The sequence below is a fragment of the Rhopalosiphum maidis genome, chromosome 3, assembly GCF_003676215.2.
Source record: "Rhopalosiphum maidis isolate BTI-1 chromosome 3, ASM367621v3, whole genome shotgun sequence".
Classification (NCBI taxonomy): domain Eukaryota; kingdom Metazoa; phylum Arthropoda; class Insecta; order Hemiptera; family Aphididae; genus Rhopalosiphum; species Rhopalosiphum maidis.
The window spans coordinates 27,515,851-27,531,007 of NC_040879.1; the positions used below are offsets into that span (position 1 = coordinate 27,515,851).

The window sequence follows — 15,157 nt, forward strand, 5'->3', positions numbered from 1 at the left end:
TATTTTGCTGATTTCATTTATACTCAACATTTTTTTTTCTCTTAGAATGTTATGCTAAATATTGACTGTGAATTTTCAAAATTATCATTCCAAAAAATTGGTGAAAGATTTTTTTTTAATTATCGACAATACTTTTTAAAAATTAAAGTTTCCCAGTAAGAATAAAGTAAGTTTCTAGTAACAGCTTATTAAATTTATCTGCTGTGCAGTATAAATTGACACTTTTTTTTTCAATCAACTAATATTTTAGTAATCAATTATTCTTTAAAGAATGAATTTATTTTTATTTAAACAAATATTAAGTAATAGAGTTACCATTTGGTATTCATTATAAATCAAACTATATTTTTTATAATATGTTGGCCAAATTACCTTCATTGAAATATTTGCATTTTTGTAGCCACTTTACACCCAATAAACGGCTTGTAATTTTTTTGCGGAGACAGTATTATTAATAAGTATTTTTCACCAAACTATTTAATATCAATGATCCTTAAGAATCATCCTCCAAATCAAACTTATATAAAAATATATGGTTTATAAATACACATTCAATATGGAGTACAGTTGAAACTATTTTATTTCATATTTTCAAAAAAACACAATTTCTTTTAAGTTTTTATAAAATAAAAAAAAGTATAAAAATTATATCAGCTATAAATGCTTACAATTATATACCAAATCCAAATTTTAGTGTAACACTTTTTTTTTTTTTTTAATACATCAAAAGCACCAGTATAGCAAAATAATAACTATTGAAAATCGCTCATAAACTTAATTGTTTAAAATAATTAACAAAGATATCCAAATTAATAATTAACTCTATAAAAAACACTGTTGAAGGATTTAAGGAAATAAAAATGTATAAGGTTAAGTCTTAAATTCAAAAAGTCAAATAAATTCCTCATATTTTCTTTAAAATACAATATTATAAAAAGAAAATTATCAAAATAATAATATAATATAAAAAAAAAATATTTTCTGCTTAATGAACAATCACATCATATATTAATATAAAAATTACAATTCTATATTATTTGAAAAATTAAGCGATACACAAACAAATATATATATATATATATATCAATCAGCTTAAAAAAAGACAAATATATGTATATAAAATCACATTGATGTATTTTCTACCTAAATTAAGGTCATAGCAAAGAATAAGAACATTGATAATAAAATATCAACGAAATAATATTATTCTATAATTAGATAACGTAAGAATGTTAAGATAACAACATTATTATGAAAAAAGTTTTACGAAGACTGAAGATCTATAATCTTTTAAGCAGATAATAAATCACATTTTTATTGTACATAAATTAATGGAAAAATAATGATTTCATATGAATATACTAGTCAGCCTTTTTTGAAATTGTTAATTAATTGTAGACATCAAATAAATGCATATGATTATTTAATTAACCATAGTCAAAATATTTAAATACATATTATTAGGTATACTGTCATGATTATCATATTATTTTAGGTTAAACAGATAATACTAATAAAAATGTTAACAGTTTAACATATGTGGAAAAAAAAATAATAATAATAAAAATTGCAAACATTATGTTTTCTAACAATCTAAGAAAAGTACTGAAAAAAAAATAATACATGAGATATATATAAACATAAAATTTGGTTACAAAACATACAAATAATTAATATTATTTGATATATCAAACAATTAAAAGCTTAAAAATAAAATTGATGATATTAATTTTGCAAATGATATGTTATTAAAATAAAGTAACACAATAAGGGAAATAATGTACTTTCTTATAATATTAAATATATTAAAAGATCAAATTATGTACATTAAACATTAAATGATTGTAACGGAAATTTGTACTTCGTACATGAAGCTTAGGATAGCTTAAATGCTATGTATACAATGATGAATTTAAAATATATATATATGTTTAAGATAACAGTTAATGAAATAAGTAACATACAAAAATGATTTAATACATAAAAATAAATAAATAAATAAAAAAAAACACTACCTACTCCAAGATATTTTTTGAAAAATGAAAAAGCAGGTTAACTAATCAGCCTTAAATTAAAAACAAATATATTAATTTACTTCTTAGAAACATTTTAAGTTTTTAAAAATATATAATAATAGCAATTTAATTGCATACCCTTATCATATTTATGCAGTCTTAATATAAAAAATTAGGATGATTGGATACAAAATATATTTATTTATTTTTGTTTCTGATTGTCAACATCTAATAGAACATTATTTTGAACAAAATATTGTGAAAATTATTGTGTGTAGTTAAGACCAAATAAGCATTAAAAAATACAATAACTTTGGCTTATAAATAAATTCGATAATATTAAATTGTACAATCACAGTTTAAAAATCTACAAATTTAAAATATATTTTTATATTTATTAAGTAGTTCATAATATATAATTATATATTATTCCTAATATTATAATAAGTAAATGATAGTGGGGATTGAGGAATTGTTGATCCAATAGATCCTGTGCATTAGCCCAATAGTATGAAAGTTTAAAATTAGAAATATTTCTTATTAAGATTGATAATTATATTATTTAAGACTTGATATTTATATTAAAATAATATACACTAATTGGTTTGGATTACAATAAAAAAAGAAAGAAAAAATACTAAAAATAAAAAAAAAAAATAGAAAAAGGACAAATCTGTCAAATTTAACTCATTATCAAACATAAACTAGAGTATGAGTATAAACTTTAACTATAAAAATGATTTATCTTTCATAATAAATCGGAAGTATCATTTAGTGTGTTGACGCCTATGTGAATTAAGTTAACAAGTCCATTTGAAACGTCTTGTGAAAAATTCATGAACATAAAATGAGTACTTTAGAAGATAAAAATAAGTTAATTTAGACAATTGTAATAAATCAAGAAAATTAAAAAAAAAAAAAAAAAAAAAACTATGAATATGACATTAAATCATATCATTTCAGTCAACATTGAATTGTAGTCAAAACAAAAATATTGAAAATAATAAATTAGGCCAGGACTTTTTAATAAATCAAAAATAAATATGTAAATACTATATAGAAAACAGAAATAGATAAGTTGCACGCGTGCCATTTAAGGTTTTTGTTTTGTTTTGCATTAAGAGTTGGCATTATGCTCTCATAAAATACAAACAGAATCAAATCTATAATTGTTTTGTTAATAATTAAATCAAACATTAAAATAAGAATATAAAATAATTATTGAGTCCTGGATTATGAAATTAACATAAAAATTATGTACGTTTTAGATAAAACATAGAAAGCTAAGTTGGGGACAGAGTTTAATTTTTCTTATTACGTTTCAAATAGGAATCAGCATAATGACCGCCAATTCCTTGTGAATGCTGTCCAATATACATACCCTCAGGACTGAGTTCTGGCGATGGAGGAATGCCTCTTTTTTGACCACGAGCTGTTTCATGTTGATTTGACAACGATGATGTTGACGAAGTGGGTGTCCAAATATTCGGGGCTAAAGGAGAATACATAGATTGTGGCGATGGAGTCGAAGCAATGCTCTGCATAGAAGACCATGTAGATGATGGAGAGTAACTCAAAGAAGATTTTTCAGGTACAGCAATGGGACTGGCTAGATATGAATCAGTTGTTGAAGTCTGAGTATTTTTTGGCCATGGTTGGTCCAAGTTGAGAGATAATGACGAGCCAAAAGGATAAGTAGGTGTAGTTGGAGTTGGTGTAGCTGGAGGTGTAGTAGTGTTAACACCTCCATAAATGTTAATAACAACATTTTGTTGTTGATTTATGTTATGTTGACCAATATTGCTGTGTTGTTGTTGTTGATGAACTAACTGTTGATTCATTTGTTGTTGATTTATCTGTTGTTGAGCTATCTGTTGCTGAGCTATTTGTTGTTGAGTTATTTGTTGAGCTAATTGTTGGCCAATACTTTGTAAATTTTGGTTTTGATAAACTTTTTGTACAGCATCAATTTGATTTAAAGTATTATTGTTATTTGTAGTTTGTTGTACAGTATCAACAAATCCAGGATTAAGGTTGGCAGTCATTCCTCCAAATCCATTAGCCTTTTGTGTACCAGCTAAAATCTGAGCGGTTAATAGTTCTCTATAATAATTTGCCAATAGTGGATTGCTTATATCTCCATCAAATAATCCAGAATTTAAATGTGGCGGAACTTCTCCAACAGGGGGGCTAGGTAATAACCTTGTTCCATAAGTCTAAAATAACAAAATAAAAACTAACTATTAGAAATCATTTATTTATTTAATGAAAAAATGTTATTTTACCTCTGGAGCAGTACCCATGTAAGGTAAACTTGTTGGAGAATGTAACATAGTCGGTGGAGCCTTGTTGTTTGATAAATGTGATCTCAGTGTTGCTATTAATATTTGTAATAAAATTCAGTTATAGAACAAGTTAATAAAATAATTAAACATTTTAATAACTTACAATCGTTAAAATCTTGCAGTTCAGACCCCATTTGAGCAGCTTTGATTTGATTAAAAATAATATTTTGAAGATTTTGGGCAACTAAAATTTGAAAAAATATCATTAAAATCAACTCTTGAATAAATATGTACTATTAAGGTACTTACAAATTGGATTCTGTTTGGAAAGGTTTTGTAATGATTGCTCAATGACTTCTTGAGGAGGGTCTGGTAGGAGTCCACCACATTTAGATTTACTCTGATGAAAAAAAATTTTTTTATAGAAAATTGAATATAAACAATTATTAGATTGTTTCACACCATTACCGGTTCATTCAACAATTTCAAAAACAAATTTATAGCTCTGACTCCGGGTATATAGTACGTAATGCGAATATTATGGCCTCTCAATGTATGTCCATTCAACTCCGATTGGGCTCGTTCTGCATCTTCAGCTGTGTTATACTCGACTAGACCCCAGTCTAACGGACAACCATTTTTAAGTGCAATCTAAATAACAGATTAATAATTTAGCACCGATTGAACAACAATAGTTACTAGGTTAACAAACGCGATAATTATTTCGCCATGAATACCTGGCAATATGGCGGGTTCACGACTTTGGCAAACACTTTCCGGAATTCGCTCATGTCTCTGAATGACTTGGGCAAGTTGTCCACGTACAGGCATTTGGAGTGTAGCGACTCGTACGTGATGTGACTGCCATCTAACCAATCACAGACCAGTGTCGAGTCGTCAATTGCTTTGCCGTCCAGACCACATTTGGCAGTGATCGCACACTCTTTGTTCAAATACTCAACGAATCCATAACCCTTGCTCTCACCGGTCTTCTCGCTGATTATCAGGAACGTTTTGCGAACTTCGCCGTACATTTGCACTAACCGAGTGAACTGGTCCTCCGTGTAGTTGTACGGCAATCTTGCCACGCACAAGAGCATTTCAGTGGGAGTTGGGGACACTGGTATGCGTTGTCCTCTTAACACGAACTGCTTATGGAAATCCCATTCTTCCATTCTCAGTTCCGGATCCTCCAGTGTCACTCGGGCCATGCTGCTACCAGATGTAGTGCTGATATGAATGCTTTCAACAGGGAATTCGATTAAAAGTTTTCTGATTTCCTGTGACAAACAGAATATAAAATTAAAAAATGATTTTTCATTTTTATTATACTGGTTATTATTAATGTATAGGTAAATACTAACGATACACTAGAAAATATCGATTGGGCTGATACGATTCACAGATCTGTCTTACATTTAAAAAAAAAGTATCATACTACAAATATAGGTGTTTATTTTAAATATTTACATTTTATCACGAATATAATTACACGTTAGACCTAAATACACTAACAAACTCAGGCAGCTAGATAATTTTTAATCCAATCCCTGTACAAGAAGTACATTTGAATTTATTTTCGTTAAGAAAAAATTAGAAATTCCTACTATAAGACCAGAAACGATCTACATAACTCATATATACCTACCACACAAGTTAGACCTGAATTTCCCGATTTTCGAACTCGCTTATTATAGTGATAAAGCTAATAACATTAACATCATAGATTATTTTTCCTATTCGGTAGGTAAATTTAATTATGTCTGGTTGTTACGGTAGACGGAGTAGAAGTTAATACATAAATTATAGACAGAAAAGAAATAAGTCCTTCAATACAAAAAAAACTTATAAAAAAAAAGATATATTTTATTGTCACGAATTCATAATTACCTACCTAACATTAATATTACTTATAGATGTGTTCAGTTTTTATTCCCTAAAGACTTAGATTTTGTGATGTACTTTTTTTTTTTTTTAATAAAAAAATTTACTATAATAATAGCGTCTATCAGCCACGTAAGCTATAGGCAATTACAATTTTTTTAAATAAAACAACTAAAATTAATTATTTAAAAAAACACTTATTTTATAAGTACTGATCCAGTTGAACAAAATAAGTATTGCAATAAATACTTGTATATTATAGTACAAAATTAAGCCATACAAATACAGCGTAAATAAACATTTTGAAAATAAAAGAAGCCCAACTATAACAGTAGTTAAAATAAACGGTATTTGAAATTTAATGTTTAATCGATTTTTTTACCAACATTAAAATCTCAACAAATATACATAATACATCGTTAAGTTAAAAAAAAAATGTTAAATATCGAACACGTGAACGAGTAAACTGCACTTCCGGTGAATATCATGCTTCACTAATTTTTTATTTGGCACGGTAAATATTACATGTGACCATTTTACCCTAACACATTGATTCGTCTAGCATAGATACCATATTATATTACTTTAACCACAATAATTTTTCTACGTGAATTAAAAAATGCTACTATATTCATAATAACTGTATACACCTAACGAGGTTTTAAGAAAATATTTATAACAATGAAAACAGTTGGGCATGCCTAACATATATATGTATTAAACACTATTTCATAGTCATTCTGTATTTTATTTTTGTTATAATAAGCTTCCATACAAATATAATTGTTATTATAACGAATTTCAACGACCTTTAAATGTTATTTACAGGAAAAAAAATTACGAATTCCTTTATTTTTGTTTCTCAACAAATATTATGATATTTTACAAAAAGCTCACAAAAGAATAAGTTAATAATAAAAAATAAAAAATACGTAATATTAGTTTATATTGTGTTAATAATTATGCAATATAATATACAATTTGCAGGAACATTTTACAAAAATTTTTTTAAAAAAAATGGTTACATCATAATTTATGTTGCTCCGTTTTTTTCAATAATAGGTAGTATTGTTTCATATTGGTATATATGTCTTATGTCCATACATTATTTAATGCAGGTGTGATAATATTAAATTGTTGTCTTGATTATTAATAATTTGTCTATAGACAATTAGAACAATTCAATATACGCTATATGCTTTTAATCAATATTATGGTAGACTTAAGTCTCAAAAATTTGGTTTATGGTCCCTTATTATCTAGTCATTTATATTTGGCATGATATAATTTTATTGCATCAATATAAACAAATAAAGCAAAAGTTATAATGTAATATACAGTATGTCATTTTAGCGGATTTTAAAATATTTTGTTTTTTATGAAAATTCTAATTATTATTATAGAACAAAATATAATATTATAATATATTACGTACTTAAAACTTCAAATATTATTACACCTATAATGATAGTAATAGATGGAATTTTTTTTAGAGTAGGTAAATATTATGTTTGTATGATGTTAATATATATTTTTAAATGTACAATAATTACAAACAAAAAATGAGTATTAAAACACATGTTAATAGTAATGATCTAGAATGGGGCCAAATCCATTTCAGGTTGTTTAAAGTCGTTTAGATATATCGTTCTTCAGTATATTTGGAAGTAACGTTGTTAAATGTACTAAAATTGAACGGTATAAATACATATATAATTAAAGACACGCCAGTGAAAATCGCGCAAAAAGGAAGTTACATCATAGTCGAATATACAGAAAAGTCAAAATGACCATATGAGTATAAAGATGAATAATGACCCAAATGACGATTAAAACCACCGCGTATTATAACCGGACTTAAAAATGATACGACTCGACAGAAAACCATATCAATAGATTTTACGTTTAAAAAGCATATTTTAATATTTTTTTGATCATACAAAAAATAATACATATATGATCCGAGTGTATTCAATGTTTTTTTTTTTATATTATATTCATTATACCATGCAGTCAAATATGTATGTAAACATGGCTAAATAACAATACTCGGCCATGTGTAGAAGTATTTTTTTTTACAAAGTCATAACACGTGTTATCCCATTTCCAAACATGATATATATAATATGGTATATACCATGCCTTATAATAATGTTATATAACCATAAAATAAATAAATATCTTACACGCACAATGACACCGATAATTTTGAACTCTATATCCACCCGAAGTATTCAATAGAATATTGTAAATGTGGAATTAAATTATATTCAATTTGACAATTTTTAAAATTTAACAAAAATATAAATTAATATTTCACAGAGTAGAAAGTTCCAATAATAAATTTTGTCGACTGCGATTACGAGTAAAAAATATAAAAATATATATAAAAAAAAAAATAAAATATTAATTTTATTGTTTTTAACCGTATAATCATAACCTTGCTAAGTAATTTCATTAAAATAATTAGTTATTTTGCATCAAGTATCGTTTAACTTATTTTAAATTATTTGTAATATTGTAAAATTAATAATTATCAAATTATTGATACAATTTTTTTGACTATTGAGTCTATATAATAAGTAAATATTTATAAACTCTATTATTTTTATATCTATTATTTTTCACTGCGAATGGGAAAATCGTATTGCTGTTTTAAAGACACCCCTGAGAAAGTAGCATACAGAACAGCAAGAACAATAGATACATTATCTGTAAACAAATTTATGATCATTATTATTATTATTATTGTTATTATAACATACGCACAACGTCGTAATATAATATTAAAGTTTTACTGCTGCCATTTTACATGCATTATGGGCCATAGGAGTATATAATAATTTATTTTCTTTTTAGTTTTGTTATTATCGTGTCTTAAGAGCGAAACCCCAGAACACACTTCTCGCGATGTTTAATCAGGCCGTAGCCCACTCATATATTACTGATATTCTGTCCCAAACCGTAAAACAAGATTAAAAAAAAGTGGAAAAGATGGCTGGATTCTAAAAATTATATATGTCATTTTTTTTCTTTATTTTTTCCCATAAAAAAAAGTCTGTGATATAATATCTATAATTTTTTCCCCATTTACCAAAAGACCATACAGTATAATATATTGTACAAAAAGAATCACAAAATCTGACGCCGACTTGTTAAGTATACTTAATGACTATATTTTCAAAAACTAATATTCTTTACAAATGAGATTCAAATTTTTTCATATTAATTATTAATAAGATTTTTTTTTAAAAACATGGGAGAGGGATCACGCTCGGTGAATTACTCTGCGTATAATTTAATAACTGCAGTAGACTATTGTTACTCTATCACAATTATTTTGCGATAGTCATAAATATCGCAACGCTGGCGCGGGCGCGATGAACGTGATGCGATGTCATCTCAAACGACGATAATTATTGTGCTTTACGTATTTTAAACGATGATAAGTCATGATATAAGTAATCACGAGAAAAAACCCACTGCAGTTGTGTTTAATAATATTGGTCGTAATCGTATAAATAATGATCGAATTTTCTCGGTCGCGAAAACCATATAAATACGGGAGAACTACACAGATGGCACTCGTTATTTTCGTTTATCTGCTATACGCTGAAGAAACCAATCGCCGAAAGTTTATTAACGGCAGCGTACCACGAGTGGAAATTATTTATTATCTCAGCAGAGAGTTATGCAAAATATTCCATCGCCTAAAACACGATAGTTATAATTATAAATGTATAGTATTTTATAGACTATAATATCGACGTAGTCCGAGAATAATTCTAATTCGAATCACAAACGAATTTAAGAGGGCACCACACTCAAATACCTCGCTAAAATAATGATAATTCGTAGGGAATTTTATCAAACTAATTTTTGTTATACAATTTCATGCATACACAAATATCTATAAATAGTAAATACATATTATATTATAAATATTTTTACTTAAACATTACACAATAATATGGAATCTATAAATTATTTTTTCTGACAGCTTCAACAAATCAATTCTTACACTTTGATAAAAATATAGTATGAATCAGTCTTTTTCCCAAACACAATATAGATCAGTGGATAGTAATTATTAAAATCCAAATTCAAAGTACGTGGCTTACTTTAACGGTCAAATTATTTACTAAAATTCTACTTTATTGACAATAGATGGTGATTACAGTACTTAATTTTTATCATTATATAATATTTCATAAATTTACCCTTGAAAAAAGATGTCTTATTTAACGAATACTAATTTTTTTTCATAATATTAAGTACTATTAAGTCCGAAAATGTTGCGTTACAAGCCAATTACAATAAGACGACAAGCACAAATAGTAGTTTACAGCAACTATAACTAACTCTGTGCACTAGACACTCGTAAACTGTTCATAACATAGGTACTGTTAGTTGTAGATTAATATTACAAACAAAAATCCCAAATATTAAATCAAAAATAAGATTAGATATAAGTAAGTGAGTATAAAAAAAATTTGTATACCAATATTATAGCCTCATACATTAATTATAATTTATAACAGAAAACGATAAGAAAACGTAATACAATATACATTGTTAAACTAAATCAACTACTTAAGTAATCAATGCAAATACACGTGTGTCAATTGTGTCATGTTTCATTCAAGTTTTTTTGGCTTCAGTTTATAAATTATTTAAACACATTTTCATGATAATTGAACATAATATATTTTGAACTGTTAATAAAATAAAAATTATTTATAATTCATTATTAAAATACATATATCTACCTAATTTTTAATGGATACTTTAAATTGTGCTGCTTCTCAAAATGTGTCACACGAAGCAAATTCTCCTATGTTAATGTGAATTTGTTTATGATACATCAGCGTATAGTAAAATAATAAACCGTAATACCGTATTGAGTATCTAGTGCGTTTGACTTTGAGTAATAAAAAATTAATACTTCGCAAAAACTTGAAGATTTATTTCAAAATTTCTATACACCTTTTAAATTATTGCCATTATTGCTACGTGTGAACATTTTAAATATTATATAAGTATACTAATGTGTGTTTGTTGTATGTCGTTCTAACAGATGTAACTGGACCATTTTTTAAGAATATAATAAGTGCAGGCTAGTTCAGAAATCATCATCAGACGGAAATATTATTTTTAATCTATTATTTACAACACAATGGATAGAGCTAGTTATTTGAGTTACAGCCATATTTTTCCCAAATGAGGTTTAAACTCCCATCACCACAACTATAATAATCATAAACAGTGGCGAAATTGACAGAAAATGTGCGTAGTGTATGGATCGAATCGTAATGAGAAGATTATTTTAATCAAAATTTAATAAAAAAAGAAGATAAATGATAAATTTGTACACTATAGTCTATTTTTTTTGTTCTTACTTTAAGAAATCAACACTGACGAGTTATACGATAAGCAATAGCCAATAGGTATACAATATTTGTTTTATACGAGTTAACTATTTGGTTTCATAATTTTGAATCAATTTAAAAATCATTAACGTTAATATCAGTAAAATAAATTAAAAAACTATTAGAGTTTAAGTTAAATGAAACTATCAAAGAAAAACGTCGAATTTTATAAAACAATTTGTAGTTTAAATGTAGAGCTCCAAAAGTTTTGGGGTCCAAGTATACTTAATTGTGCCACTGACATAATAACTACATATATTTTATGTACACAAGCAAAAGCTTTATAATATGTGATATGTTTAATACCATTTATTATCTGATCGTAAAATATAAATAATGTAAAATTCGTTAACCATTACATTAACAGACATGATGACGAGAGATCAGAGAGGGTATAATATTACACAATTGTAATTATAATATTGCTGGTGACTATTGTGTCATCCGTTGTGTGACTCAATTTACTGACAAAAAAAGCAGTTTACATTTTTGTTAAAACTACGTGTGTATAATATTTTGTGTACTTTTCGTCGAATCGGGTCGATGGTTACATCGAAAAACGAACAGTAGATACCTACAATACCAAACAAACAAAATTATGGCTACTATGTGACACTGTTCCCGTACGTTAAAATGTAATACTTCGTAATAATATATATAAAGCTAAAATGATGTATACAGAGCGTTAATGAATACCATTTTTCTTAGAGCACATATAGACCAATGCAACGTAAATTATTATTATTTTGTCGACGGGATGTGTTTGTGACGAGTCAATTGATTGATAATAATAACAAATCTATGTCAACGAGACGACGCACGCGCTGCTCTTTATGTCGGCAAAGCAAAATAATACAGTGATTCAATTCATGATATATTTAATTGGTTTTTTCTTTTTCTTTTTTAATACGACCTTATAGACAAACTCGTTTCATATTACTATTGCTAATGAAATGCTGTTGATTGTAAGACAAAAATATAACAGTCATCGATATATTATACTTTTCTATTCTATACAAACAACAAAATGTCGAACTTTCGAAACTTTTCGTACACGGAGAAGAATTAACTAATCAATTCATTCAGAGATTTTAAATAACAGTGTCATACACAGTTTTCGAACAGGTCGTAAAAAAGTTAAATGCTTACACATTCATAATCGTTATAGGATACAAATTTAGATGAGGTGAAAAATATATAAATTTATTTGTATTATTCTAAAAAGGCGTATTACAATAAAAACTAGTTTGTATCCATTCGTCCACGACGATAGATTAATAATAAATACGCTTAAAAATGGGTGATAATAGTATAATACTATAATAAATATAGGCATATTGCCATATATTACAATATAGTTTCAACTTTTATTATAAACAGTGCATTTGAAAATGATCAATTAAATTACACACCAGTTTATAGCTTCATAAAAAAAAATACACGATTAATATTGTTTTGATCACTAATATATCGAATCAATATTATTTGCATATCTAAATCATCAACAATATAGGTAGTAATAATCTCAAATAATACAATACCTACGAAATGTACCTATATACATAATATCTTATTTTTTATCAGGCGCGGAAACCAAGACGATAATTATTTACAAATGATTCAATTTGGGAAACCAAAAACGTATTAATGACTTAAAACCGAATTCCCAGAGATAAAATTGTAAAGAATATAATTGCTAATTAGTAATTAATAATTACAGTGTACAATCAAATTAAGATGTCAACAAACTTGAAAAATGTAATATGAAAAATAAAATATTACAATTTTCAACTAAAATCTATACAAATTGTTGATAAAGTCATCACAATCCACGTTATAATTTTTTTTTTTTAATTTTAATATTAAAAGGTGTAAAATTATTTTTTCGTATTATTTTTTAACAAGATATGACACTAGCAAGTGAGGAACAATAATGATAATTAATAACTATATCACGCGATAAAAAAATAAATAAACTTTTTGTTGTGTTCGTCTGTAATAAAGAAAAATGGAATGCAACAGTAGGCATAAGGAATAAAATGTGCGGGGAAAAAATAGCCAAGATATTAAAGTACATTAAACATTTTACGAATTATACAACATCTATATACGTATAATAACTCATAATAATATATAATATGAATATTGTTGAAAAAGAAAATACCATTCAAACCGACTAAACGAATTTCGGAAAAAATACACAATAAGAATTCCGACCGTGTTCTCAATACTGTCAATAGAATGTCCTTAAAACGAAGAATCGTTTGTATAACACACCGTGTAAATGTTCGAAAAATAACGAAAAATTCAACTGTGGGCACAATCGACAAGAGCGTTAACTCGCCCAAGGACAAGAACACGGAGCACAGTGCGAGAGAGACAGCGAGAGAGATAGTGTTAGGAGGGGGGAAGGAATCTTCTCGACAAGTCCCTAGAGAACGGTACTTTTGTAAGACACACACATGATTTTTAATTCTAACGGTTCTTCGGCGTCAGTATATTATTTATCATGCGTGTATAATATAATAATATATAATACAGGTTAGGTATATACTGTTATAACTTATAGGTACATAAAATTAGTATACGATATTATACGCTACAAACATTAGGTTACGTGATTTAATATTACATATATTATTATCGTGTACGAGTGACGACGATAAGACGCATGCTAAAGAATGTCGAGTTTTTTTAAAAAAAATATACAAGAATGACGATCATAGAGCTGATGTGTCAAATCGATAGTTTGAATCTGGATACTATTAAGGTGAATTAACGGTATTCGGCCGGATTAAAAACAAAAAAATTGTGTTCAAGGATAAAGTATAATATACACTCATCTACAAGGCTGTCGACCGTTGTGGATCATCAGATGAGACTGGAAAAGTGGAAAAAAGAAAATATCATCAATTTTTAGATATATCACTGGACACGAGTAGCATAAATGCATAATAATAATAGTTATTATTATTGTTACACATTATGCATTACGATAAGTGTCGCTATAGAAATAAATCGTAATATTTAAAACGAACGCGTGAAACCCATCCCTCGTGACCCGTTAGCGCATTTAGTTTATAACTAAACATGATATTACTATGTTGCGCCGTGACAATATTATAATATTGTTCAATTATAATATTTTGCAGCGCGTTACTTTGTCGTTTACTGTATTCTTATCGTATTCTTTATCTTAAATACACGCGCAGAATTCCGGGACACGACGTTTGCATTTTTTTTCTTACTTCCATAATATTATCTACAAATTATTATTTTTTTTTCATTATAAAAATATAATGTATAAATGATGTATCATGCGATAATAATGATATAACATCTTACTTTGCTGCAATTCGATACTACGGATTCGTTGTTATACTTTTTGACACATTTGCGATGTACATAAAAAAAAGTCAAGCATAATACGTGTTGGTAAAAACAAGTTAAAAATAATACGTTTTGTAAATGATATTTAAACATTTAAATTAAATACTTACGAGTTAACTACACCAATCATTCGAGAGGTTTTAATATAGAACAT

General features: G+C 26.8%; 1 protein-coding gene across 2 annotated transcripts in view; it reads right to left on the reverse strand.

The window, feature by feature from the left end:
- Positions 1-2,963: 2,963 nt before the first annotated feature.
- Positions 2,964-15,157, reverse strand: part of LOC113556305 (ribonucleoprotein PTB-binding 2-like) — a 30,476-nt gene continuing 18,282 nt past the window's right edge. Inside the window, exons 2-7 of one of the 2 annotated variants that reach the window (XM_026961163.1) lie at positions 5,038-5,580; positions 4,769-4,951; positions 4,610-4,700; positions 4,464-4,544; positions 4,301-4,392; positions 2,964-4,231 (exon numbers count right to left, since the gene is read on the reverse strand). In XM_026961163.1, coding sequence (XP_026816964.1) covers positions 3,317-4,231; positions 4,301-4,392; positions 4,464-4,544; positions 4,610-4,700; positions 4,769-4,951; positions 5,038-5,580 — 1,905 coding nt within the window. In that variant the 3' untranslated portion in view covers positions 2,964-3,316. Of the gene's footprint in view, positions 4,232-4,300; positions 4,393-4,463; positions 4,545-4,609; positions 4,701-4,762; positions 4,952-5,037; positions 5,581-15,157 lie in introns of both variants that reach the window. The other variant, XM_026961162.1, reaches the window with a different exon arrangement.